The sequence below is a fragment of the Dendropsophus ebraccatus genome, chromosome 4, assembly GCF_027789765.1.
Source record: "Dendropsophus ebraccatus isolate aDenEbr1 chromosome 4, aDenEbr1.pat, whole genome shotgun sequence".
Classification (NCBI taxonomy): Eukaryota; Metazoa; Chordata; class Amphibia; order Anura; family Hylidae; genus Dendropsophus; species Dendropsophus ebraccatus.
In genome coordinates, this window is record NC_091457.1 from 128,873,113 (window position 1) to 128,900,462 (window position 27,350).

A 27,350-nucleotide genomic window follows, 5' to 3' on the forward strand; every position below is an offset into this window, starting at 1 on the left:
TTTTACATGCAGATAATGGCAGATTTGGCTAATAAACCCAATTACAAAGTTTCTTAAAATCGCCTGGACTATTGATTTCTGCAAAAAAAAAAATACGACAGTGACTCTTTAAGGCTGCGCTCAAATCACATTTTATAGACATATTGGGAGTTACATCATCTATACAGCCACTTTCCCAAGAGCTGTCTGAGGAAGCTAATGTGATGTAAATTGCCTGTATATTGATAGTTGCGGCTGACGTAACTGTTCATATACAGCAGCTCAGCTTGCCTTGGGAGATCTGAATAAGCAGTAGCTGTAGTGTTTGACTTATCTTCAATTAGCTTTACCTGAGGGAAATCATGGACACACATCATAATAAGCCAACAACATTGTTGGTAGAAGCCATAGAAACATTGGTACTCTTTTTATTGCCCTTCTGATTGTTACTATTCACACTTTGTGGTTTTAATGCTGCTATAGCCTCCAAAGAAGAAGTGGCCAATGAGAGGAATAAAACCTTAACCCCTTAAGGACTGTGCTACTTCTGCTTTTTGCTTTTCCGTTTTTTTCCTCCTTGTGTTTAAAAGGCCATAGCACTTGCATTTTTTTCACCTAGAAACCCACATGAGCCCTTATTTTTTGTGCCACTAATTGTACTTTGCAATGACAGGCAGAATTTTTTCATAAAGTACACTGCATATACATAAACAACATATTTTGTTTATTTGGGGGGTATTTGTTTTTACGCCATTCGCCCTGGGGTAAAACTGTCTTGATATATATGTTTCGTTACGATTACAATAAATTCAAACCATTGTTAACAAATATATGTTCCTTATATCGATAATAGCGCTTTTATCCTTTGGTCTATGGGGCTGTGTGAGGTGTCATTTTTTGCACCATGATGTGTTCTTTCTATCGGTACCTTGATTGCGCATATGCAACTTTTTGATCGCTTTTTATTACAATTTTTCTGGGTTCGATGCGACCAAAACTGCAGGCTTCTGATAACTTTAGAATGTGTCAGATAATCTGTTGGTGTAATAGGTAGGGCTGGGCGGTATACCGGATACCGTCACTGGCGTCGGTTAACCGACCTCAACCCCAGCCGGCGGCCACATGCTCTGGTGCAGGGAGAGAGAGGGGTCCCGCGTGGAGAGGTGAAGGCTGGAAAGCTGATGATCCGATTCACCTCCTGATCCCAGCCAGGACGCACATATACTGCTGCAGGGGAAGGGATGGAAGATCCTGCTGCGGGGGGCTGAAGAGGAAGGCTGGAGATGTGACAGGCTGCACACAGACGGCAGGGTCCCCTCCAGTGAGTGCTTTGTGCTGCTGCTGCCGGGGGCTCACTTCTAGCTTCTCTGGAAGCTGCACGGTGAGCCCTGGCCCCCCTCTCCCGCATATACAGTTGGGGTCAGGTATCGGTCGGCACCACCATGCTCCACTGGCCACCGCACTCTGTACCGCACAGGAATTCTCGGAGCCCCGTTATGTTTTGTCAGTGCTGGAAGCAGCCGTGTGTGACGCTTAGTCAGGGCTACAGATATATGTGCTACATCACTGCGTGACAGGGGCCGAGGATTCCTGTGCGGGAGAGAGAGAGCGGTGCCCGGGGGAACATGGAGGTGTCGACCTATACCTGACCTCCCGCAGCCACTGAGTGACTGGGGATGGATGGATGGATAGATAGAAGATAGATAGATGATATGATATAGATAGATGATATAGATAGATTCTTCCTATCTATCTATCTCCTATCTATCTATCTCCTATCTATCTATCTCCTATCTATCTATCTCCTATCTATCTATCTCCTATCTATCTATCTCCTATCTATCTATCTCCTATCTATCTATCTCCTATCTATCTATCTCCTATCTATCTATCTCCTATCTATCTATCTCCTATCTATCTATCTATCTATCTCTCTATCTATCTATCTCCTATCTATCTATCTATCTATCTATCCATCTATCTCCTATCTATCTGTCTATACATACACACACACACACACACACACACATATATGTATGTGTGTGTGTGTATGTATAAACAAATAGATAGGAGATAGATGGATAGATAGATAGAGAGATAGATAGATAGTCAATAGAAGGATACTCCGCAGCACACAGGTAAAGTGCAAAAAATCGTTGTGTTTATTTACATCAGTGTAAAAACAGAACACGGCATAAAGTGAGACGCGACGTTTCGATGATCTCCATCATCTTGAAAATGATGATGGAGATCATCGAAACGTCGCGTCTCACTTTATGCCGTGTTCTGTTTTTACACTGATGTAAATAAACACAACGATTTTTTGCACTTTACCTGTGTGCTGCGGAGTATCCTTCTATTGACTAGCTACTTACGTCCCTGGCTGGGACTATCCGCTGGTACCAAATATCCTGATTTTGTGGTGCTGCTTTTTATCAATTTTGGAGATAGATAGATAGATAGATGATATAGATAGATAGGAGATAGATAGATGATATACATAGATAGGAGATAGATGAGATAGATAGATAGGAGATAGATAGATGATATAGATACATAGGAGATAGATGATATACGTAGATAGGAGATAGATAGATAGGAGATAGATGATATAGATACACTCTGATGGTAATACAAACGTGAATTTATTACATATAACAATGTGCAGCAAACTTTACAAGTAATATACGATGTTTCGCCGTCTCCTACGCCATTTTCAAGTGGCACTTAAAAATGGTGTAGGAGACGCCAAAACGTTGTGTACTACTTGTGAAGTTTGCTGCACATAGTTATATGGAATAAATCCACGTTTGTATTACCATCGGAAAATGGGGTTTTCAAAAGGGGTGTGGCTTTTAAAAGGGGCGTGTCATAATTATCGTTCAATTTATCGTTACCGCGGCTACATGTACGATAAATCGCGATATTCATTTAGGCCATTATCGCCCAGCCCTAGTAATAGGGCCCTTAGCCAAGGATTTGCTTCCGATTTTGCAATAAAGTTCAATGAAAAGTAGAGTGCTAAATAAGTAGTAAAACCACTATATTTTGGAAACTGGAGGCTGGAGGTTGTAGCAAGAGAGTAAAATGCCAGGGCTCCTAAGGCTACATAGGGATATATATATATAGATAGATAGATAGAGAGATAGATAGATAGAGAGATAGATAGATAGATAGATAGATATGAAGTTGGGACTGACCACAGCTTCTGGGGGTTGAGAAATTGCTTAAATAACCCAGAATGGTGGGAATTTCAATTACTCCTCTAATCCTGTATGCTTTTTTAATTGGGTGACCTGATTTAAGTATTGTTGTTGTGTTTTGTTTTTTTTATAGGGAAAAATGAAATCTGTTTATGATAACTTCAGGAATAACCAGGAGTCATTTAGTGGCAATGCTGTTCTCGATCCAGCACCTAAACATGAATGTCACATATTAAAGAACACAAATGCAGTTACATCTTTGCTGTCCTACAGGGCATTTGAACGTACTCAGGTACCTGTTAATCTGTATATAATCAGTGGAATTCATATCTATATTTTTGATAAAATATATAAAAAACGGCAGCAAAATTATGTGAATTAGGGAGACTTAAAAGTGCTTGTCTGGGCAGGTTTTTTTTTTTTTTTTTTATATTTGTCCCAGGGGAGAGAGTAATTAAAAATAATAAACTGCACATACCTCTCTGGCTCATGTGCCACCGCCAGTGTCCTACTGCCTAAGGCATGACACCGCTGCTTTGATTTACAACCAAATTGTTTAAGTTGTTTATGTAATGTAAAAATAAAGTTGTAATACCTTTTTTTTTTTTTTTCTTTTTTTTTTAGTATTATTTTTATGAGTATGGATTTGATGAAATTCTCAAAAAACCTAGACATGTGTGTCCATATGCCGTTGTGTCATTTGCATACAAGACTGATCAGAAACCAAGAAGACCATCTTCACCTCTATCAGGGTAACTGTATTTCCATTTTGTTTTTTCCATTTCCATTTAGTAGGTTTATGCTGTCCTATATAAGGGTAGCATAAACTAGTGGCCGAGAAGCTGAACACAATGATGTATCACTTTGTGCAGCTTATTCAGAGATATCCTCCTGAATAACATGGACAAAAAGTAGTCCTCTCCATTATGTGCATTAGCCCAGTAGTCCTCGATATTCATGAGAAGCAGAAAACTCCACCCACCAGCCGCTGATAGGCAGTTACCTATCCATGCTGTGTATAGGCAGTCAACTGTCAATCAGCGGGTGGGGGAGGGGTGTTTCAAGAATCCTCTTCTCCTGCATATTAGGAGGACTGCTGAACAGAATAATGTAAGTAATACACCAATCTGTTCAGCATTTCTGTCACTTTGAATCACCGCGGCTCTGTCATTACAGTCCTGCAGAGATTCAAACCGTTTCCCCGCTGCCGGCATGATATTGATACATCATGCCACGTGAGAAATGAATCCATTACTTGCCCTCCCCGTCCGTAAGGTCCATAAAATAGCGGATGCGTGCTTGCAGCCTTAGGCTGGGTTCACACACAGTATATTTGAGGCTGTATTTGTGAGGCTGTATAGCAACCAAAACCAGGAGTGGATTGAAAACACAGAAAGGCTATGTTCACATAATGTTGTAATTGAGTGGATGGCCGTCATTTAATGGCAAATTTTTGCTGTTATTTCAAAACAACGGCTGTTATATTGAAATAATGGCAGTTATTTACCGTTATATGACGGCCATCCACTCAATTTCAACATTGTGTGAACAGATCTTTTCTGTGTTTTCAATCCACTCCTGGTTTTGGTTGCAATGAGGACCTGACATGAGGACCAAATACAGCCTGAAATATACTGTGTGTGAACCCAGCCTAAGGCAGCATAAACCTAGTGACAGATTCCCTTTAAACATATAATATTTCTTAACTGTTGTCTGGTGGTGTATTTTTACTTTTAAAGTAAAACCGCTGGAACCAATGACTAGCCACATCCTTGAATATATAAATATATAGGCTTTGGGTACACTATCCCTTCAGTTGTCCAATTCCATTTCCATGGGGGATATAAGGGCTCGCCTTGCAAGAATGACAAAAAGAATGTTTTAACAAATGTAATATACTTTTGATTATTCTGCTCATTTGAGTCAGTTGGAGAATACTATACTGTTTTTTTTTTTTTTTTAACAGGCCTTTGAACATCAGTGTTGATCATTATAATGGTATGTATAGTCTTGGAAATGTATCAATTATTATATATAACATGAGCTGACATTTTAGAGATTAGAGGAAGGATCTCTAATGAAAGAAGTCTGGGCAGGGATATTTTTTTTCAAAAGTGCCAGGGAGGGGAGAGGATTAAAATAAATTACATACATTTACCTCCCCGCCTCCAGCGCTAGTGCACACACACAGCTGCTTCAGTCCCCGGCGGCTTCCTGGTTTGAGATGGGACATGACGTTCCAGGACTGCTTAGACAGTCTGTGGCAGAGGTGGGACCCCGCTACAGCGTCTGACTGGCTGAATGGGCCTGGAAAGTCACATTCCAAGACTTCTTTCAAACCAGAAAGCGTCTGGGGCATCGGAGAAGCGATATGTGGGCACCAGCACTGGAGGCGGGGAGGTAAGTGAATGAATGTTTGTTTTTTTTTTCTTTTCATTGTTTCCCTCCCTGGCACTTCAAAAAAAAAAAAAATAAATCTCCATGCCCAGACCTCCTGGATTTCCCATCTCTAACTGGTATACTGTATATTTATACCCCCAAGTAACATGAGAAAACAAAGTTACTACATGGAGTACAAGAATGGAATCAAGCACAATGTGTGATTGTTGATCATAGAAAAAATACCACAGAAATATAAATATGAATATAAAAATAATATAAGACCTCGTCCTATTTTCAAAGAAACGCTGTATTTTACAATCATGTATTTAACGTTTTAATTTGCTTAAAACGTTTAAATATAGATTTGCTTGATAATAAATTTCAATTGCGTTAAATATAATATGTTTCTTTTTATAGACCGAAGCAGTTTTATTTTATGGCGGGGGCAGCTTGTAAGTAAAGGAAAACTTCTATGCATTGCTTCTCTGAGATCTACCAGTGGTCCTTTTTTTCCATACAAACTGTGAGTGCACTCATTTTTCTATATATTTTTTTTTTTACTTTCCAAAACCCAAAATATGGGTACTTGTCTCTTGTAAAAGATGTAAACGTAATTGTAACGCATTACATTCCTTAGGCCTGATAAGATTGACTTGGATGTCATCATGCGCCTGGAACAGATTAAAAAAAGAATTCCACCACTGCTGTTCTATAAGGAAACCCACAGCAACTCTAAGGAAGGTAAGCTTCATAATAGAATTTGTTTTAAAATGTGTTACTGGAAAACTACACGTATATCATATGTTTTATCTTTTCTGCAATCTGTCTTTAATTTACATTTCCACAGTTTTAAAAGGTGGACTATATAGCCGTCTCTATGAAGTGGCTAACAAGACCAAGACAGGAAAGGAATTGCAGGGTTTATTACAAAAACTGGAGAAAGATAAACTGGTAAGATTTATTTTGTTTGTGTTAAGTGATAGCATAGTTTGTGCTAATTTTTTTAACATTTTTCATTACAGAATAACATTACAGACTAGTATTTTGGCAGTGTGCATAGGTAATTCCGTGTAACGCCCCTGTTAGACATCCACTAATCCTGTCTGTACTTGCGAGTCCGCGGCTACGGGCAGAATGCCAACCCATTATACGGCCTGCATTTGTAGCACTGATCCTCTATCTTGAATGCCTTTTTGCACAGCTGTGGATGCACATCGGATGTCTGATTGAGGCCTTACATGGTTGGCAATCAGATGAACTGGCCAGGTCTGTGTGTGTAAGAGCACTTTTTTGTGAGATGCTCTTTCTCAAACTTAAAACTTAACTTAAAAAAAAATTAAAAAAAATTAAAAGCAAATACTAGTGTAATACACAAGATAAACCTTAACCCCTAAATGCACATGAAGTACATGTGCACCACAATGCGGCACCTACAGTCAATGACATCAGTGTCATTTAACCCCTTAAATTCTACGATTAATAGCGATTGTGGCATTTAAGAGGTTCATTGGCAGGTGCTGCGTCCGTCAGTGATTCTGTCCGCACCTCTGCAGTAAGACTGTGGAATGCTGCTTGATTTCCATTACATCAGTTCTCTTTACCTACTGCCCAAACGACAATATTTTAATAGAGTCTATGCATACACTGTGCTTAATAATTTGAACAATGTCTATTTTTTTAAATTAATTGTAGGCTTTGGTTAAGCCACTGAATGACGGAGGGTTCTTGTTGTTTTATTTCCCGACCCCTCTGACTGCTTCATATGGTAAGTGTGCATTAGTGTCTTTAAGGATAAACTGGATAATCCAAAAGCTTTTAGTAATTCAGTCTAAATTGGTGTTATAATATTTCAGGTGCTCAAAGTATGAAGTCATACCCCCTTCATGCACTCTTCGTTTATCCTGCTTCCAGAGAAACTCTACAGCCTGGTGAGTATGATTAGAATGTTATAAATGTGCAGTGTTAGGCTATGTTCACACTACGTATATTTGAGGCTGTATGTTTGAGGCTGTATAGCAACCAAAACAAGGAGTGGATTGAAAACACAGAAAGGATCTGTTCACATAATATTGTAATTGAGTGGATGGCCGTCATTTAATGGCAAATATGTGCTGTTATCTTAAAACAACGGCTGTTATATTGAAATAATGGCAGTTATTTACTGTTATATGGCGGCCATCCACTCAATTTCAACATTGTGTGAATAGAGCCTTTCTGTGTTTTCAATCCACTCCTGGTTTTGGTTGCTATGAGGACCTGACATGAGGACCAAATACAGCCTCAAATATACATAGTGTGAACCCAGCCTTAGGCAGTATGCATACAGCTGTGATATACGGTCCACAAGCTGACTGTGTACCACTGAGTGAAGTCTTGACCTCTTATGGAGCTCTCGGCATCATGGTTTAATATAATACTGAGAGCTCCGAAACAGCTAAATGGCAGGTGATGCAGTTATTGTCTTAAAAAACAACTTTTTAACTTGCAACCCTGTGCCCAACGGCCGTGGCCTAGATTGTGTATGCATTAGGCTGGCACACCCTCTCAGTCCCCCCCCCCCCTCCTCATCATTAGGAATGCTCCAGGCAGATTGTCTCCTATTTATCACCTGTGTCAGCACAGTATATGGGCTGGATCGTTAAGGCACCTGTGCAATGTTCAGACACAAGAAAACGTTCTAGAGGCATTCCGAATGATGAAGGGGGAGGAAGGACGGAGGGGCGGTGCAAAGTTAGGGCACAGATATTGTAGGCCACGGCCGTTTGGCACAGGGCTGCCAGTTTAAAAGTTGTTTTTTAGGACAATAACTGCATCACCTGCCGCACGGACCCCAGGACAGATCTTGGATTAAAAGCAGCTATCTGAAGGTACAAGTGGTTTGGGGGGGGGGCAGATTGTGGGTACAGAGTTGCTTTAACTATTTTGGAGCTCCTTGCATCATAAGAGGCGAACGTTCAGTCCCTGGTATACATTCAGCTTGTGGACCATATATCACAGACGTCTTGCAGGTACATCAGATACAGGTAAGGGTTAGGAAACAATAGCAGTATATAAAAGGATTAGTAATTATTGTTTTTATTACTCAGGAAAAACACTTGTTTAGGCCACAATATTATTCTGACATAAGTAATTTATAGTCTGAAATTCAGAATATTGTAAGAATGCTGAAGTGTGCAATAAAGGATATATTTTTGAAAACATCACTGGTTCCAGTTAAATTGTATTGCAGTTTTTATAGATAGTAATCATTGCTCGCTGTGCACAGGTTGCCACACACAGAGATAGTGACTGGCGGCTTCCCCCCGCTACTGTATATCCTAATAGGAACATTTGCTGAACATGTTCAAAGGGGTTTTCCGGCAAAAATAGACTGAGCTATCCAGAGGATGACTAATCAGTCACTGATAGCCGGATTGTCGGCACCCACACTGATTAGCTGTTCAGCACCCGCACAACAAAGTAAATAAGGCTGGAAACAGTTTGTCTCCATTGAATGTGTAGTGGTAGCGACCTGTAACTGCAGCTTTGATTCTGTTCACGTGAATTGAAGCTGGGCTGCAGTTATAGGTCACACTGCTACTGAGTGAACTAAGCCAGCTGTTTGTCGCCCACAAACAAATGGACATCAGTCCATTTTGCCTGGAAACCCCCATTAACCCCTTAAGGACAGAGCCAATTTCGATTTTTGCGTTTTAGTTTTTTCCTCCTTGTGCTTAAAAGGCCATAGCACTTGCATTTTTCCACCTAGAAACCCACATGAGCCCTTATTTTTTGCGTCACTAATTGTACTTTGCAATGACAGGCTGAATTTCTGCATAAAGTACACTGCGAAACCAGAAAAAAATTCAAAGTGTGGTGAAATTGAAAAAAAAAAAGCATTTTGTTTATTTGGGGGAAATGTGTTTTTACGCCATTCGCCCTGGGGTAAAACTGACTTGTTATATATGTTCCTCAAGTCGTTACGATTAAAACGATATGTAACATGTATAACTTATATTGTATCTGATGGCCTGTAAAAAATTTAAACCATTGTCAACAAATATACGTCACTTAAAATCGCTCTATTCCCAGGCTTATAGCGCTTTTATCCTTTGGTCTATGGGGCTGTGTGAGGTGTCATTTTTTGCGCCATGATGTGTTCTTTCTATCGGTACCTTGATTGCGCATATATGACTTTTTGATCGCTTTTTATTACAATTTTTCTGGATTTGATGCGACCAAAAATGCACAATTTTGCACTTTGGGATTTTTTGCGCTTACGCAGTTTACCGTGCGAGATCAGGAATGTGATTAATAGTTTGGGCGATTACGCACGCGGCGATAGCAAGCATGTTTGTTTGTTTAGTTATTTACTTTTATTTATAACCTGGGAAAAGGGGGGTGATTCAGACTTTTATTAGGGGAGGGGGCTTTTTACTATTAACAACACTTTTTTTTTTTTTTACTTTAACACTTATACTAGAAGCCCCCCTAGGGGACTTCTAGTATAAGTGCTTCGATCTCTCATTGAGATCTCTGCAGCATAGATATGCTGCAGAGATCCATGAGATAGGCCGAGCCGGGGACGGCGCCATCTTGGAGCGGTCCCCGGCCGGCTTCAGAAACTGAGATCGCTCCTCCGGGATAACATCCCGGGGGAGCGATCTCCGCCACTAGACACCAGGGAACAGCTGAATCCGGTAATCGGATGCAGCTGTCATGTTTGATCGGACCGTGCCCGCTAATACCTACGGTCCCGGGCTACAAGCGGCACCCGGGACCGCCGAGGTTCAGAGCGGGGTCGCCGTGCGGCCCCGCTCTGAACGTCCTTTTTGGCATCAGGGCGTAAATTTACTCCTGATGTCGTTAAGGGGTTAATGGTCTTAATTTTATTTATTTGTGTGTTTATGCTGTTTTTTCTGTGTTACAGAAACTCGTTTTAAAGCCTCATCCTTAGCCGTGACCGACATCCCAGAAATTATACCTGAACAACCAACCTTTATTTCTGCTTTGCACTATGCTATTCTTAAGAGTCAAGTAGACACCTCTGACAACTTTAACATTGTTGTGGAGAAACATGTGCGCATATATCTGAAAGAGCGCGCAGAAGGCTCCCATAAGCACAAAGACTATGTTATCAGGACTTATGACCAAAGGTTAGATTCGAAAAAAAAACTGTATGTTGCTCCTAAAGATCGCAATAGAATACTCCCTTCTTTAAATAGTTATATTCATGGGTCAGAAGCTTATACTTTGCCTGTAGGAAGGGCAAAAGAACTGATTGTGGAAAATCGAAGGGTTCAGCAGTTCAGTCCAGTATCTGATTATGAACCTATTGAAGATGATCATAACCCCTCAACAAACACGGCAAGAGGAGCTCCTCACGAGGGACTTTCTGATCATGCAAATTATGACCAGGACAGATTAAAGGGTCTGATTGACCTAATTTACATGAAAAAGAATGCTTCAAATAATCCAGAAACCAACAGTGCCCCAACCAGTGGACCGAAAACAAAGGATATTGAGAATAGCCCAGAAGCCAAGTGGAAGCAAACACCTGAAAACTTCTTTAATGAAGGTAAGTAATCACAATCATTCCTATCAAAATACAGTTTGTTACAGTTTGATAATGCCAACTTGGTTGTCCTTTAGTCCCAGATAACCATACAACACCCACTAATCAACAAAATTAAAGGGGCACTCCCATCTCAAGTTATGCCCTATACATAGCTAATTGGTGGGGGTCCGTCCACTGGGACCTTCACCAATCTCGAGTTGGGAACAAAAGACCCTGAAATGAATGGTGTGCATCTTGTGTGAACAACCAATGCTCCATTCATTCTCCATGGAACAGATGAACATTTTTAAGCTCTGAACTGGACCCATAGAGAGTGAATAGAGCGCTTCCAGGGACAATTTTAACCCCCTTCTTAGAATTGGTGGCGGGCATACCCCCACCAATGGGCTTGTTTTTCCTCTCGAGTAATTTTATATTCCTTCACTAATCTGTCGAATTCCAGTGGTCTGTTAGTGTTATTTCTTATTAAAATGTGCAATGGACCTAATGGACTAAAGTTTATTGTTCTCTTTTTAAAAGGAGATGACGTAGCGGATTCGGTACATTCTGTGTCCACCTTAATATGTGCCCTTGGTGGTCAAGATACAGATCTGAGACAGGAGAATGCAGAAATGGAACCAGATAGTGACGAGCCTGAAAACTACAGTGAACAGTTGGGATCTTTAGAAGCTAGTATAATAAACTCTATTAGCAAACTGTTTCCTGAGCAGAAAAAAGCTATTCAAGAAGACCTCGATAAAATAGCACTTTCATTGGCGTCAGAAGCTGTGGCAAATAATTCTGTACATTATGAGCAAAGCACTTATGTACAAGAGCAAAGCACTTTTGTACAAGAAGAAAGTATGGATCAACAAACATCTGTAACCCCATCTCCTGTAGATGAGAGCTTTGCTGAAAAAGCTGTTGTGAACGATGACTTAATGGATGCTGAAGAAATTATCCAGGTAATAATAAAGCAGAAAGCAATAGTACAAGCAATTTTAAGAAACTCAGTAATATGTTTAATTAGGCAAAAAAGCCTCTTTCTGTACTCAAAAAGCTGTACTTAACTGTCTACATTACAAAGGAGCAAAGTGAAGACAGGTTTGCTCTTTCCATTATGGTCTATGGAGGGTGGAGGGGCCCAGGGAGTGAGTTAACAGGAAAAAGTGACAGACAGCCCTGCAGTTTGGAGACTGGGTACATAAAACAGTGGATTCAGGGGTCAGAAAGATCAGTGCTGCTCTAGGAACTTGGTGAGATAAGATTGCAGGATGATGTGCTGTGCAGGGCTGCCTATTCTCCTTTCTGTGTTCACTCATCCCCCTCGGCCACTCACCCCTCCATAGACCATAATGGACACAGAAAAGCTGCTTCTTGAGTGAGGGGGGGAGGCTGTAGAAACAGATTTTTGAGTACAGAAGCAAACTCTTTTGCTTAATAAAACCTATTGTAAAATTTCTTAAAATGATTGTACTATAAGTTATTGGTTGACATTTAAATGACAGTTGAACTTTACATTTCTGGCTACCAGTTAAGTATTGTATTTGTGTTACTTAGATATAAATGTTTCTCTAATATGATGGCCTATTATCCTCATGCCTTTTTTTTTATTGTTTTAAATTCACTTTTAGGGTCCATATTCAGGATATGCAAGTCCCTGTCCCAGCACACCTACAGAACAATTTTACCCACCACAGAATTCTAGTTCAAGCAATATGGAGTCTGAAATGCACTGGAAATTGATTCCAATTACAGGTATTGTGTTTGCTTTTTTGCTTTTCGGGTTTTTATGTTTGCATGTTTCCTAGAACAGTCACTGTGAGCTGACTTTTTCTCTGTTCTGTTGCTTACTTGTCAGATTTGCTGTGTATAAAGCTGTCCATACACATTAGGTAAATGTCTGTTGGATGACTTAGGTTAGGTTCTGAGTGGAGACTCTGTTTGCTATTCTGTTTATCTTCTCTTTATGGGAACAGAAGAATGAAAGAGACAGTCAGTAACAGAGCCCAGGGCACCCTATTGACCTTAGTGGCATTGGTTGGGTTTTTTGGACCGTGTCCATTGTTTCACTGAATTTTCATCAGACAAAAGCTGACTATTTTCTTTTCTTTGTTCAGTTATTTGAACCGGGCTAGGATAAAGGCTTCAATGGAAATGTAAACTTAGCCTTACCAACTTGTATTGGGGTCTTCTAACTTTCCTCTAATGACAGATGTGAGTGTAGGTAAAGATTACACCTCTCCTTAAAAACACTTTCCCACTTAGCCGAGTGTGCATGTGTATGGGGATAGTGAGAGACAGCTCTAGGCAAGTGAGGGTCAGATGACAATTCTCTTAACGTATGGTGGGCTTAACCCCTTACTTTTCACTAAAGGGTTGGTGAGGCAAAGGCTGCTTTATTATACTGCTTTAGGTCTAAAGAAGGCAGCATAGAAACATCATGCACAGATTGGTCTTTGCAGCCTCCTTCCATTCCAGAAAAAGGTGCTGTACTCTCAGTTCTTGGAGAAAAAAACACGATTCTAAAGTAAAAATCCTCAGAATATCCTCAATATCCTTAGTAGTTTTGTCACATAATAACTTACTGCCCAAATTGTGACTTTTAGGGTATGCAACGAAGGACAGCAATTAACCCCTTAAGGATTGAGCCCAAAATTACCTTAAGGACCGGGCCAATTTTCAGTTTGGCGTTTTTTCCTCCTCGCCTTCTAAGAGCTATAACTTTTATTTTTCCATCTACAGGGCCATGTAAGGGCTTGTTTGTTCATGCCGTTTTCCGTGCGGGAATAATTGTATTATTTTAATTGATCAAACGATTACGCACGCTACAGTATATTATGTTTATTTATTTTTATATGTTTTATTTATAAAATGGGAAGGATTTAAACTTTTATTGGGGGAGGGGCTATGTCATTTATTTTTTTTATTTTTTTTATTTTTTTTTTTAAGCTTCATTTTATTTCATTTTACAGTTTGTCAGTTTAATATTAGATTGCTGACACTGAACATTGCTATGCCATAGCATAGCATTGATCAGTGTTATCTGTGTTCATTGCATAGAGCCTGCCTGTGGCAGACTCTATGCTTGACTGCAAGTAGGAAGGTAAGAGATCTTCAGCAGTCAGTTAGAAAGATCCGAACCCCGCCTTACACTTCAGGGGTCCCGATCGGATGGTGACAGGAGTGCAGCTCCTGTCACTAACTTTTAAATGCGATTGTGGCGGCCCGTTATTAACAGTGAAGACCTGGCTGCATATAGCAGCCGGTCCCCACATGCTATGAAGTGAGCTCAGCTCCTGAGCTCATTTTATAGCGCTGCTGGACCCACTGGCATACTAGTACGTCATGGATCCTTAAGTGACAGGCTCCCATGAGGTATCGGTATGTCATGGGTTCTTAAGGGGTTAAACGATTGTTTACCACATTTGCACATTGCATTTTCATTGCTTTACTGGATGTGTCAACACAGCCTTCTAGCACACTGCATTGGATTGATTCACCTTGTTGGACAGACATGCCCAGTTGCAGCACTAGGAGTTACAGGAGAATGAACTGTTTGCCTATGGAACAACAAGAAATGGGAACTAGCATCTTAAATAAGAAGAGGGTGGAGACTTGCTCTTTAGCAGCTAGGGGAATATAGGAAGGATGAGAACAGCCTGGAGAAAATATCTGCAGTGGATAGTATCTGCAAGGAACTGTAGTGTGCCACCATTATGGGCTGCTGCTGAAGCAAAGCCCACTTATGTAGAACTCAGAGATCACAGAGGCAATAGCTATGTGACAAAATAGGCGTAATAGTCACCTGCAGGATGACTGGTGGGGTAGACAGACACTTATTACCTGTTTAGCACATTCTGAGATCTTTGGGGCCAGCTGGAAAATCATGGCAGTCATGGGCTTATTAAAGGGGGTATCCAGGATTAGAATAAAACATAGCTACTTTTTCTAAATTCTGTGCCACTCTTGTCTGGGTGTTTGCATTATAGTACGTTTCATTTTAATGTACAGAAAAGCATGTGTCAAGACAATGGAAAATGGATTCTGATTTATGGCATACAACAGCATCCGTTTTTACTATCCATTTTATTTCTTTTAATGTACCTGTTAAGCAGACAGCAAAAATGCAGCGTGACTTTAGCCTAACAACTTAGGAGAAGAGTGTTTTTTCCTAATCCTGGATAACCCCAGGCCCATAGGGCTAGTCTTACCGGATATTAGCACATATCTTAGGTATGTCTTACATGCACAGGCAGTAATGTACTTTAGTAAACACAGATGACAATGCTAACGTCATGTGTACTTGCTCCAAAATATGAAAAAAGTGAATGCTTTTCATAAATAGCTTAAAGAGTCACTGTTGTTTAATTTATTTTTGCAGAAATCAATAGTCCAGGCGATTTTAAGAAACTTTGTAATTGGGTTTACTAGGTAAATATGCCATTATCTGCATTTAAAAAGCCTTTTCCCAGGTCCCCCCCTCCTCTGCTTTCTGTCATCCACTGCTCAGAATCAGGAAATCTCAATCAGACAGATCCTGTCTGTGCTATGGAGAGGGGAGAAAGGAGGAGAAGGAGAAATGTTGGCAGCAGAGAGCATTGACTATTGATTTCTGCAAAAAAAATTTAATGACAGTGACACTTTAATAAATAAGCGCTACTTACCCATCTTCATGTCCCCACAGTGCAGTGTGACTGCTCATTAACCCAGTCTGGTGAGGTCACAGCCACAGCCAATCAGTGACTGAGGTGGGACACTGCTGCAGTCAATGACTGGCTGAGTGGGAAGTTCCAGTGGTGCTGGAAGCTACAGGAGTCCGGTGGCTGTCTTCCAGCAGCTGACACTGCACAGCTGGGGCATGGGTGAGTTAGCAGAGATTTGGTATAATTGTAAATTGTGGCATATGGTAAGTCGGCTACCACTGTAGAACTCAAGGTAAAATTTACTTGGAGTTTTCGAAAAAAAAATAAATAGTGATGAACCGTAAAAGTTGGGAAGTTTTTGCACAATTCACTGTCTGTTAAAATGTGTGACAAATATGAAAGATAAAACACTTGTAACTGCATTGATTAAAGTATAGCTGTCATGAAACTAAACTTTTGACATGTCAGAGAGACATGACCAATTTGCAAGGGGTCCAGCAGCACCTATAATACCTTAGTCTATTACTGGTGGATGCACTGTTGGAGGCATTTCATGCTTTCATGCTGCCCGTATGGAGTATACAATGGTGAAGGAATCCAACAGCATATAATGTTTCAGTTGAATTTCAATGCTTTATTCCATAACCAAATACGAAAAAAAAAAGTGTTTGAAAATAGTATCGTCTTTATTAAGCATGATAAAGACCATACTTTGTCAAAACGCCACAGTTTTTTTTTATTTGGTTATGGAGTAAAGCCTTGAAACTCAACTGAAGAATTAGATGCTATTTGATTCCTTCACCATTGTATGTCAGGGAAACATTTCAAAAGTTTTTATCAGTCAGGATCTGAGTGTTCAGACCGGTACCGATCAGAGGAATATATGTTGGAAACCTGTTAAAAAGTAAACCTATTGGACTAAAGGGTGGCATCCTTTTTTGACAGGTTGCCTATATATAACCTGATGAAAGGCAGAAGATATGAAGTGAATGGGCCCTTACTCTGGTGTGAAACTTGCCTGACTTGAATAGCGAAATTTATTGAGATTAGGGATGAGTAAATTTACAGTATAAACTAAGCAAATCGATTTATTAGCTCTTCAGTCTGCTAATCGACTGGCTGCCTCTAAACTCCATGGCTCCGGGTGCCTGGAAAAGCTGTCCTGGGAAATGTCTACCAGCTTTTCAAGGCGCCTGGAGCAGAGCAGCACAGAGTTTTAAGGCACTCGGCTGGTAAGCTGACTTCCAAGCTAACTAAGCACTTAAAGTGACACTGTCACCCCCTATTTGCATTTTGACTGCTCTCCACAGGTGTAAAGGGTAAATGTTACAGCTTTCATTACTTATTTTATATTATACCTCGTGGTGCTTGTTCTGGTAAAAAGTCGTTTTTATCACCTGTGGATTAATATATGTGGACAGGGACTCGCGCTCTATGTCCCCTAGCGCCACTTAGCCCTGCCCCATCCGTGACGTCATCGCCGCGTAGGCCCCACCCCCTCTGCAGCCATTGGTGTGGGACAATCTAGGGGGTGGGCAGGGCTAAGTGGAGCTAGGGACGAAGCAATGTGGCACATAGGGCGCGAGGCCCCGCCCACATATATCAATCCACAGGTGATAAAAACGACTTTTTACCAGAACAAGCACCACGAGGTATAATATAAAATAAGTAATGAAAGCTGTAACATTTACCCTTTACAGCTGTGGAGAGCAGTCAAAATGCAAATAGGGGGTGACAGTGTCACTTTAACTTCATTTATTCTGTAAATTTGCTCATCTCTAATTGAGATCATTACAGCAGTCAGAACAAGACACACTTTAGAAGATCTATCAACCCTCTCTTCAATCCTAGACTAACATTAGTGACATTAACATCTTCAATTTCACCAAGTAAATGTGAAGCGTTACTTGATTATTTTTTTTAGTTGTCTATACCAAGGGTGGGTCCAAAAAATTGAGAGATTGGGGGGAAAATGAGCTGTAAACCATGATGAAACCTGTATGAACTACTTATGTTTACACACTGGCCCTATTAATTTCCATAGTGATTAATATATTGCTTTATCATTTGACACTATGGTATTTTAACACCGTGTTGGCACTGTTCTGGGTATAGGATATGTATGTGATGTTCTGGGCATAGGATATGTTTGATGTTCTGGGTATAGGATATGTTTGTGATGTTAACTGCTTTGGGCACCTTTTTTGAATGCATTTTTCTTATTGTACTTTTTATAGTGCACAAAGTAACATTTTCCCCCATAGGTCTTTACTTCTGTAGCCTGTGTGTTTTCACATACCGTGCAGGCTGCTCTGATTCAGGGGTAATCCATCAGAAGACCCCCCCCCCCCCTTCTCTCTCCTCCCCAAGACCACCTTCTAAGCTGTTTTATGACCTGGTCGCAAAATAATGCTACTTTAGTATTTGTTTAGCCCATAAAATACAATTCTGAAAAGATATTTTCCAAAATGTTGAGACAAAAATAAAAAAAAAAATGACATGAAACGGACCTAATTGCATCTTTAGCGAGGCATTTCTGCAAGGTACATATACATAAGAAGCATGGCTGCTAAATGACTTTACATATTACAGAATATTAAGCTATGTGTAGTACCCACACACATTAGCTTAAAGTTGATGAAAGCAGACAATTTCAATCAAAATGATCTTTCACTGGGGAGGTCTAACAACTAAGGATATTTTTAGCTGACCGGTTATCATCTGGAAAGAAGTAGGCTGTATTTGAATGTTTTGTCATATAGTCGAAAGAAATATTTTTCATTCAAACTTCTTTTGTCCAAGAATAACTTAAGAGACATTGATTGCCTGGTGTTGTTGATCACGTTCGGGCAATATCAACAAGTATAATGACCAATATGGATTGAAATGTGTGTCTACAAAATGATTGTTTACCAGTTGATCATTCAAGCAATGGCAATACTTAACCATTAACCTACTTCTGTCTAATGTGTATGGCCACCCCAAGTCTTGTGACATGTATGTATTTTTTTTTGGTGTGTTACTTTGTAGTTGCACGTACATTATGATAACATGCAGGGCTGCCAGTGAGTTGGACACTTACCATTGTTTTCCTTCCTTCTCACCTTTACACTGTTGATATGTCAGTTTATTGGACCTGGGCTACTTGCCATTGTCTAATAGACCGTTGATTGAAAAAAATAAGGCTCAATTCACACTGCATATCTTGGCTTCAAACAGGCCCTATGTCAACTACATGTCAATAAACTCTCAAAATGAGAAGCAGACCTAGTGCCAGACTTGCCCATTGACTTTAATGGGCCCAATGTGGTCTAATTGTCCCAAAGTATCTGCTGCCTTGACGGGGCTCTGAAATGTAGTTTGCTACGTCAGAGGCCTGGACAGATTGTACTCCATTATAGCCTGCATGTAGACCTGCATGTTTTCAGATCACGGGAGTGGGTCAAGTAATAACCTATTAGCAAGTTGTTTGTATATTGTAATGCATCAAACGTTTAGTGTGTGTGTCTGTATGTTTTATCATCACCATCACCATTTTACCACCGGATCCGGTAATTGTAAGTTGTAGTAGTTTGGACTGCCAAACTCCCTGTTTTTAACTTATTGGATTCTTTAGTATAGACCCTAGACAAGAATCCATGATTTCTAACTACTGGTTTCCCCCAGGAGAGGAAGGAAGAATACCAGAGGATCATATTGGAAATCTTAGAGATGAAAAACCACAAGGTGAGGAGGGTAACACATTTGATCCTAGTTATATGCTAAGCACTGTTGTAATTGTAGCATGTATGGAAGTATATGTTTGTACTTGGCGCTTCCATGCTATTTGAGTTTAAAGCAGTCTGGTATTGCAGAAGCTCTGCTGGAAAAACAAATTGCTAATAGTACCCTATCTGAGCTTGCTGCAGCTGCTTCAAAGTAGTCAAAGGCCTTATTGATTGGTGTAACATAGTCCTATATAGTAGAATAGTTTCCCTCTAGATTTTGAGGACATGGATTCAGTGCAGACCATGTATTGGTGTATCTAACATTTTATGGTAACCTAAAGTAAAAGTATTTTTTTCTAGGTTATAGTAGAGTAGTAGTATTCAATTCATAAATACGATTAAAGAACACCTTCTGTGATCTGCCAGATTTTTAGGTGTCTTGTCCAGGTGCTAAAGCTCCTTTAATCGGAGACCATTTTGGAGTCCTACTGTTTCCTCAACACTGCTCTTTTAATTTGGTGGGAGCTGAAGGATAAAATCCTTAAAACAAAACAAACTAAAATCATTTCATGGGCATGTTCATTGCGGACTTCCATTTTTATTTTTTTGTGCGTGTGTGTGTTGGGTATTTATAGAAAATATAAAGGTTACTTGATTTCCATTTTTATCAAAAATATGAACATCTGGAGCAGTTGAAATAGTACCATAGTATAACATGCAGCCATTAAAGTAAATGTAATACTTGGATGACCAGTGCAAAAGCTGTTCTCTGTAAGGCTCCTTCCTCTAGTTTACAAGTGTCAAAGTTCATGGTATTCTAGTCCACACTTTGCCAATAAATAAAAACACTCAACAACCAAAAATAACATTTGCAATATTATGGCCGCGATGTTTATTAATGTTTATAATTCCAAAATCATTTTAGAAACCAATTCAGAAGTTCACCATACATGAAACCATATAAATATAATAATAAAACGTATCCTCTCATTAGAGATTAACCCCCCACAAAATAAACATTGCGACAAGAGAGTCCATGTAAAAAAGGGGGAGGGTGGGTAACTTCGTGGCAGCTGCTGAACTGAAGCTCACGCTCTCCCTGCTGGTTATATATCTTGATTTCCCTTGAGCTTCAGGTCAACAGTATTGTCCCGCGCCAGGTGCTTGACCTCGTAGTCTCTCTATACGTTGGGATATACCATATTTTCTCGCCGGTGCACAGAATACCATGTGTCCCCCCCTCTTTATATAGTCTCTTTGCTTCTGTCGTGGGGGTACTTACATGGTATTCTAGTCCACACTTTGCCTATAAATAAAAACACTCAACAACCAAATTAACATTGGCAATATTATGGCCACAATGTTTGTTAATGTTTATAATTCCAATATCATTTAGAAACCAATTCATAAGTTTACCATACATAAAACCATATATATATATATATATATAATAATAATAATAAAACATATCCTTTCATTAGAGAGATTAACCCTCACCCAGGCCATGAGAACCCTTATGGCCTCACCCCAAAACAGCGCAGCCATAACTCAACTATATTCTGCAAACCAACAAGAAGAATTTGATTACCAATAGCAGATAAGTGAACATCATCCGACCAATACAGGCCAGGTATTTTATCTTCCAATTCAGTATTCCTATTCTCTTACAAATGTTTTGCAGTAATTTATTACCCTGCGCATACCAAGTCCATCTTGGTACTATTTTTGAAAACACTAAGTATGTGCCCGGAAACAAATCCCGCAACAAAAAAAACCTTTTTCATATTAAATAAAAGGTCCAACATATAGACCTTACCTAAATCATTTCCCGTCTCATGTACAATTAGCACATGTGGAGCGGGCCAAGCCTTATGTAACTTACCAATCTTTTCCATTACTTCGGACCAGATAAGCCCCTTAAACCCAAACCATAAAACATTTTTATTTTTATTTTTATTTTAAATCTTTTTATTAATCATATTAGATAAATACAATGCTTTAAAAACATCCATCGAGGAACAACCTTGAACAAACCATAAAACATTAACCAGATTAGTGTCAAACCCCAAATTACCCATCCCCTCTCTAATTTTAGCTCTATTTTCAGCCCAATATATATACGAATGTCCAAAAATCCATATGACAATTGGAGAAGCTGTAAGGGAATCAAATAATCAAATTATGGCGAATATATCATCTAAAACGCAGAGAGCGCCATCTACCCAGACACTTGATGATGCTTTCAGATAAGCCTAATGCTGCCGCAGCTTAAGCGGCGCCCACCAGGAAGGAATGTGAGGAAAACTTTTCCCCGGCTAACCCTAAGTGAGAGAGTCTTTTTTTAGTACACCCAGAAACTGAGCTCGGGTCAGTGGCGTCAAGTCAGCATGTAATAACAAAGGGCCGGGTACCTTAGGTCTTAGGGCACACCAGTCAGCTAAAGTGGACACAGGGCACAAAAGTCGAGACAAAAAGGAATGTAACACCAACACTTCGCCTCTACTAGATTGTTCAGTCTTAGAATGTCTAATAAAAATGACGACCTTGTCAGTGCCAAAAGAAATGTCTGAAACCAGCAAAGGGATAACTGCCAAACGACCAGCGTCCGTAAACTCTCCTATCCTCAAGGCAGCAAAAAATGCTAGGACAAAAGCAGTGTGAAATAATTTTGCTTCATAAGGTGTATAACATATCAGCTAAAGAAGAACATAAGCGGCCCAACAGAGGCACTGAAATAGGTCGAGCTTGGCAGCCTGGCAAATTAGTGCGGCCATGGCCTTTAACCATCTGTTTAACAGCAAAATCCTTAGTGATATCCTGTATGCCAGCCAACTTAAAGAAAAAAGAAATCCCCGACAGGATTTTTATAACACTAGATACAGCTAAGCCTGAACAAATCATTTCGGCTATGAAGCACAACATGGGCTGTACGTCAGGAAAGAACATATCCAGCAAACAAGAGCTACAAAAACTGTTTCACTGCTGCCATGCAGCCGAATAACTAGCCTGTGTATTTACAGCAAGGGAAGATCGAGTACAGCTTTGCACTATGGCCAAGCGTGTCTTAAGCAATTTATCACTTGGTAATCGGAATTCCATATTTATCAAGTCAATAACAATGCCCAAAAAATTAATAACCGGACGAGGGGGAACTGTCTTTTCAAGCGCCAACGGGACACCAAAGTCACGACATATCAGTTGAAACGAGGAAAGCAAGTCCGAGCAAACACTACTAAATTGAGGGCTGATAAAAAAAAAATCATCCAAATAGTGAACAGTATAACTCAAACCCGTATGATCAAACACAACCCACTCTAAAAATGAAGAAAACCTCTCGAAATACGAACATGACATAGAATACCCCATAGGTAAACCCTTTTCGTAAAAATAACTACTCTCAAACTTAAAACCCATAGAATTATACCCCCGCGGACAAACAGGTAATCTAAACGCAGCTTTAAAGGAGACCTGTCACCCCCCCCCCCCCCCCCCCCCCCCCCCCCGTGCCGGGGTGACAGGCTCCCGACTCCCCGTTAGAGCCCCCTATACTCACCACCAAAATTGCAATAAGCCTTAATTATAGTGTCCAAATGCTGGTACAAACCCAAACACATATGGGGATGCTTTTCGCCCAAAATCGTTGCGTACACACAAAAGGCCTGCAACCATCCTTATCTTTTTTTATCACATACACTTTCTCTTTTAGATGGCAACAGAGATTAAACGTCCACAAACTCTAGCTTCCAAATACGCTCTTTCACTGTGGCAGACAAATAATTTCCTAAGGGGGACACTTCACATAACATCGGCTCTTTAACTGCAGTTTCCATTTACACCAGATCTTCTATCCAAACACGATAAGGAGGATATAACCCGGTCACTATTCTGCATATCTACATGAGGGGTGCCCACCGGCCACTGTCTAGAAAGTACTGGGGGGATGGGGAACGCAGCTCACAGCCCTGTTCCCAAACACCCGCAACTGAGTCAGTACGCAGTGATTTCCCAGCTATAGCAGCATTGATAATACACTTTAGCTGTTTAAGCTGGGAAGCACTGAAACCCACACTATCTAAACTTCCCAAACTGCTAGTAACAGTTTGTGTCATGTAACTATGTCCGAGGTTAGAGGAGCAGAGATGTGAGTCATGTGGCTGTCAGGCTGAGCTGCCCTGAAACAGTTACTAACTGTCTGTGAGGGGAGGTGCACATACCAACGGGACCCGCATCAGCTCGTGCCGCCGGTGCAATATAATCTGCGACATCAACCGATGCTCCAACTGCCGCCACAATGGAAGTTAATCGCCGGCCCCTCGGCACCTACAACCATGTCTGGGAGGCAGAGTATATGCCCTGCGACGACTGCTCGCCGCCCTGCCGGTATCTCTCACCGCAACGCGGCGAGTCGCTGCTCCAGCAGTCAAATCCCGATTCGGCATTGCTGGCTCGTCCTCTTCCAATCCCGGTAACGGGATCATCTTTACACAGCCGCGCAGCCATTCCACGCCCCCTGCTGAGCCGGCTCTTGACAGGAGAAGGCGAACCATCTCATCAATTGCGGACTGCGCCTCCTTCTGACTCCACAACGGGACTTCCTCCTCCATCTCTGCGCCATCAGCGTGTGACTCCACCTCCGAAGCGTCCCTGCACTCCAAGCTAAGCACAGCCGCTGTCTTGCTCCTGGTAGCCACCAGGTAGTAACTTGTTTTGCCAAATTACAGGTCAGAAGAGCTCAGACGATGAGCATACACTCCACTGCAATCCAGACGATCCATTAGTCTTCGTGGCAGCTACTGAACTGAAGCTCACGCTCTCCCTGCTGGTTATATATCTTGATTTCCCTCGAGCTTCAGGTCAACAGTATTTTCTCGGGCCGGGTGCTCGTAGCCTCTCTATACATTGGGATATACCATATTTTTTTGCCTGTGCACAGAATACTATGTGCCCCACCATCTTTATAGTCTCTTTACTCCTATCGTGGGGGCACTTACACTCTCTCCAGCTGTTGCAAAAGTATAATTCCCATCATGCCTTGACCGCTAAAGCTTTAGCTGTCCAGGCATGATGGGAATTGTACTTTTTGCAACAGATGGAGGGCCGAGGGCTTGAGATCCCTGCTTTTGCTCATAAAGCAGGGTCCCAAGCAGACAGTGAACAGTGAATTGTTGGGAATTTTAATGCTCTGGGATGCATTTTGGAGTATACGGTGTATTATATGGTGCAATAATTTTCTCCTTGCCTTATTTACACTGCCATATTTGGAATATATGTGTTATAAAAAAAGAATGATTGTATGCTGTAAATATAATCAGGTAACAATGGTATAAAATTGCAAAAGAAGTAATACTATTCTTACCAGTCCCCTGCTGCATCTGTGCTGACACCTCCCTGGTCACCCGTTGACCTCTGTTTCTGCTGCAGCCAGTCAGTAACTCAGTGGTGTTGACACCAGGGCTTTGGAGTCGGTAAGCTGTAACTCCAACTCCGGCTCCGACTACCGACTTCTGCTCCTACATTATCCTGGGGCAACTTCTAAGAGAATGAGGAAAGATATAAAGCAGATTCTCCTGTGTGTGTGCAGTGGATGCAGCTAGTCTCCAGCCTCCATGTCCTGAACTACTCACAACTAGACTAGATGGAGCAGGTGGTCTTTTCCAGCTGACAATCTTCTATGTTTCTAACTAAATATTCACCATACACACAGAAACACTGCTAACAATGCCAAATACCTGTAATATAAGGTCAGCCATAGTGATATACAGGCGGTCACACATAGTGATATAGAGAGGCACTGTGGGTGTGGAAGCATGCCATAGCGCGCACACAGCCTGTTGCAGCCATAGCACATATACACACACACAGCTGCAGCCATAGAACACTGAAGAAAAACACCACACTGAGGACAGAGGTTACTGCTACACTACTTATGTCTTCTCCTCCTCCTCTATATTACACAGGATATCTTCATATTACACTGCCGCTCATATACAGTCATCCAGCATCCAGGAAGAGAACCGCACTGATCTCCCCCCACACAATGGACTCTTCCAGCTCAGAAACAAACTGCCAAATAGTGACCGACAACTTTTCCCCGACCACCCTTATGTAATAGGGCCAGTGTCCTATTAGAATTGATGAGCAAAACTTATGAAATTCATATCAAAACTTAATTTTAAATTGTTCTAAGATTTTTTTTTTTTAAAGCTGGAGTCGGTACGTTTTTTTCCGGACCGACTCCAGCCAAAACTAGTTCCGACTTCACAGCCCTGGTTGACACATCACTTTTGCAGCCAGTGGATGGCCATAGTACTCGGCCATAGTACTCATGCATATACAGAGACTGGTGGGAAAACAGGGAAGCCTCAGGAAGCACAGGACGTTGGTAAAGTAAGTGTTACTCCTTTTGTAATTGTTACAAAGAGTTTATTGTGAGAGTTTGTTTTGTTTTTTTAAATCTGGTCATGGGGTGACGGACAGCACCTTTTTTAACTTTTATTGACATTTTCTTTTTTTTTTTTTGGAGGGGTTTTGTCGTTCACCTTACTGTAAGGGCCTGTTCACACGGACCAAAAGTGGCCTGCCTCAGTCTCTGTGTATATTGGAGGCCTTGTGTGCCTCTACTTCCGTTGTTCTCCGCTCAGAATTGACAAAGAATTTTGCTCCATGTGAACTGGCCCCAAAGCTGACATGTTATCTTTATGAGGGGTTTGTATCAACCTGTGATTTAACCTGTCCAAGTGTGTACCCGACACAAAAACATATATGAATACGTGTAGAAGAAAAAGCAGGATGGTGCTCGGTTACTGGAATAGATATGGAGGTAGTAAAATATGCAGATCATTATAAATGATCTACATATACTGCCTCCTTATCTATTCCATTAACTTTGACTACCATCCAATAATTCTTTGTCTTGCTGTTTTCTGACCCAAATAACCTTTCATTGCTTTATTTTTTGTCATTTTTGGTTGTGATGTGACCAGTGCCAGCAATTCTGGTAATGGGGTTTTCTTATGTGCTCTGTTGACCTGAACTTCTGAAACAAAAACATAATGTGCGCAGAGTGTGAACAGCAGCTGCATTTCTGTTTTGTGCTTTCTGTAAATGAGATTACTGTGCGGGGCATAAAGGTTTGTAAGTGATGTGAGGATTGCATACATCCTGACCTGTTTTAGCATGGTGTGGATGCAGTTTTTCCTTGCATCACATAAAAAGCTTTTATTTGCAGCCTTGATATTTTGGGACTTGTAGTTCTCTCCTGTTATACTTTGCTGGCTGCAGTTACTTGTAGTAATAATTATTAGATACTAGAAGTCACAGCAGCCAGAGGGAGTATAACAAAGGAAAACTTCATGTCCCAAAAGGTAAGGGGGGGGGGGGACTATTAAAGCTGCACCAGGCGCAGGTGTGACGAAAGTCTAACGTTTTTGTGCAAACAATGTGTAACTTTTGCACGGCAGTCTCAGTTTGTTGAGGCATGCACCTCAGAATAAATCCAGCAAAGGGAAATTTTACTTACTGTATGGGTTGTCTGGTCTGGATAAATTCCCTCCTTTCTTTGTTATTAAAGGGAACCAATCATGTAAAAAACGCCTGTTACGCTATAGAAATGTGCTGTAGCAGCACCCAGCACAAACATGCTTTTACACCCTTGCAATGTACAACACGAAAATTTACTTTATAAACTTGGCGCCCTGTATGTAAATTGCCCCCAAGTAGTCATCTGGGCGATGAGCCGCCAGCAAGTAGTCACTGTACCCTGGGGGTTCCGGAGCGGTTATCACCCTCTGGGCGTGATTAGACTGCATAACGTCGGCGCGCCTAAGTTCTTGCTGTGCCACACTTACGCAGTACAGCGGGTCGGGTCCGCGCTGTACTGCGCAGATGCAGAATAGCT

The 27,350-nt window shown here is 41.0% G+C and overlaps 1 protein-coding gene across 3 annotated transcripts in view; it reads left to right on the plus strand.

The window, feature by feature from the left end:
* Window positions 1-27,350, plus strand: part of TASOR (transcription activation suppressor) — a 58,567-nt gene that overhangs the window by 18,090 nt on the left and 13,127 nt on the right. For 2 of the 3 annotated variants that reach the window (XM_069967006.1, XM_069967004.1), the window contains exons 6-17: window positions 3,316-3,474; window positions 3,807-3,934; window positions 5,149-5,180; window positions 5,982-6,087; window positions 6,202-6,305; window positions 6,412-6,515; window positions 7,257-7,329; window positions 7,418-7,492; window positions 10,474-11,121; window positions 11,641-12,065; window positions 12,735-12,858; window positions 19,413-19,472. In XM_069967006.1, coding sequence (XP_069823107.1) covers window positions 3,316-3,474; window positions 3,807-3,934; window positions 5,149-5,180; window positions 5,982-6,087; window positions 6,202-6,305; window positions 6,412-6,515; window positions 7,257-7,329; window positions 7,418-7,492; window positions 10,474-11,121; window positions 11,641-12,065; window positions 12,735-12,858; window positions 19,413-19,472 — 2,038 coding nt within the window. The remainder of the gene's footprint in view (window positions 1-3,315; window positions 3,475-3,806; window positions 3,935-5,148; window positions 5,181-5,981; window positions 6,088-6,201; window positions 6,306-6,411; window positions 6,516-7,256; window positions 7,330-7,417; window positions 7,493-10,473; window positions 11,122-11,640; window positions 12,066-12,734; window positions 12,859-19,412; window positions 19,473-27,350) is intronic. The other variant, XM_069967005.1, reaches the window with a different exon arrangement.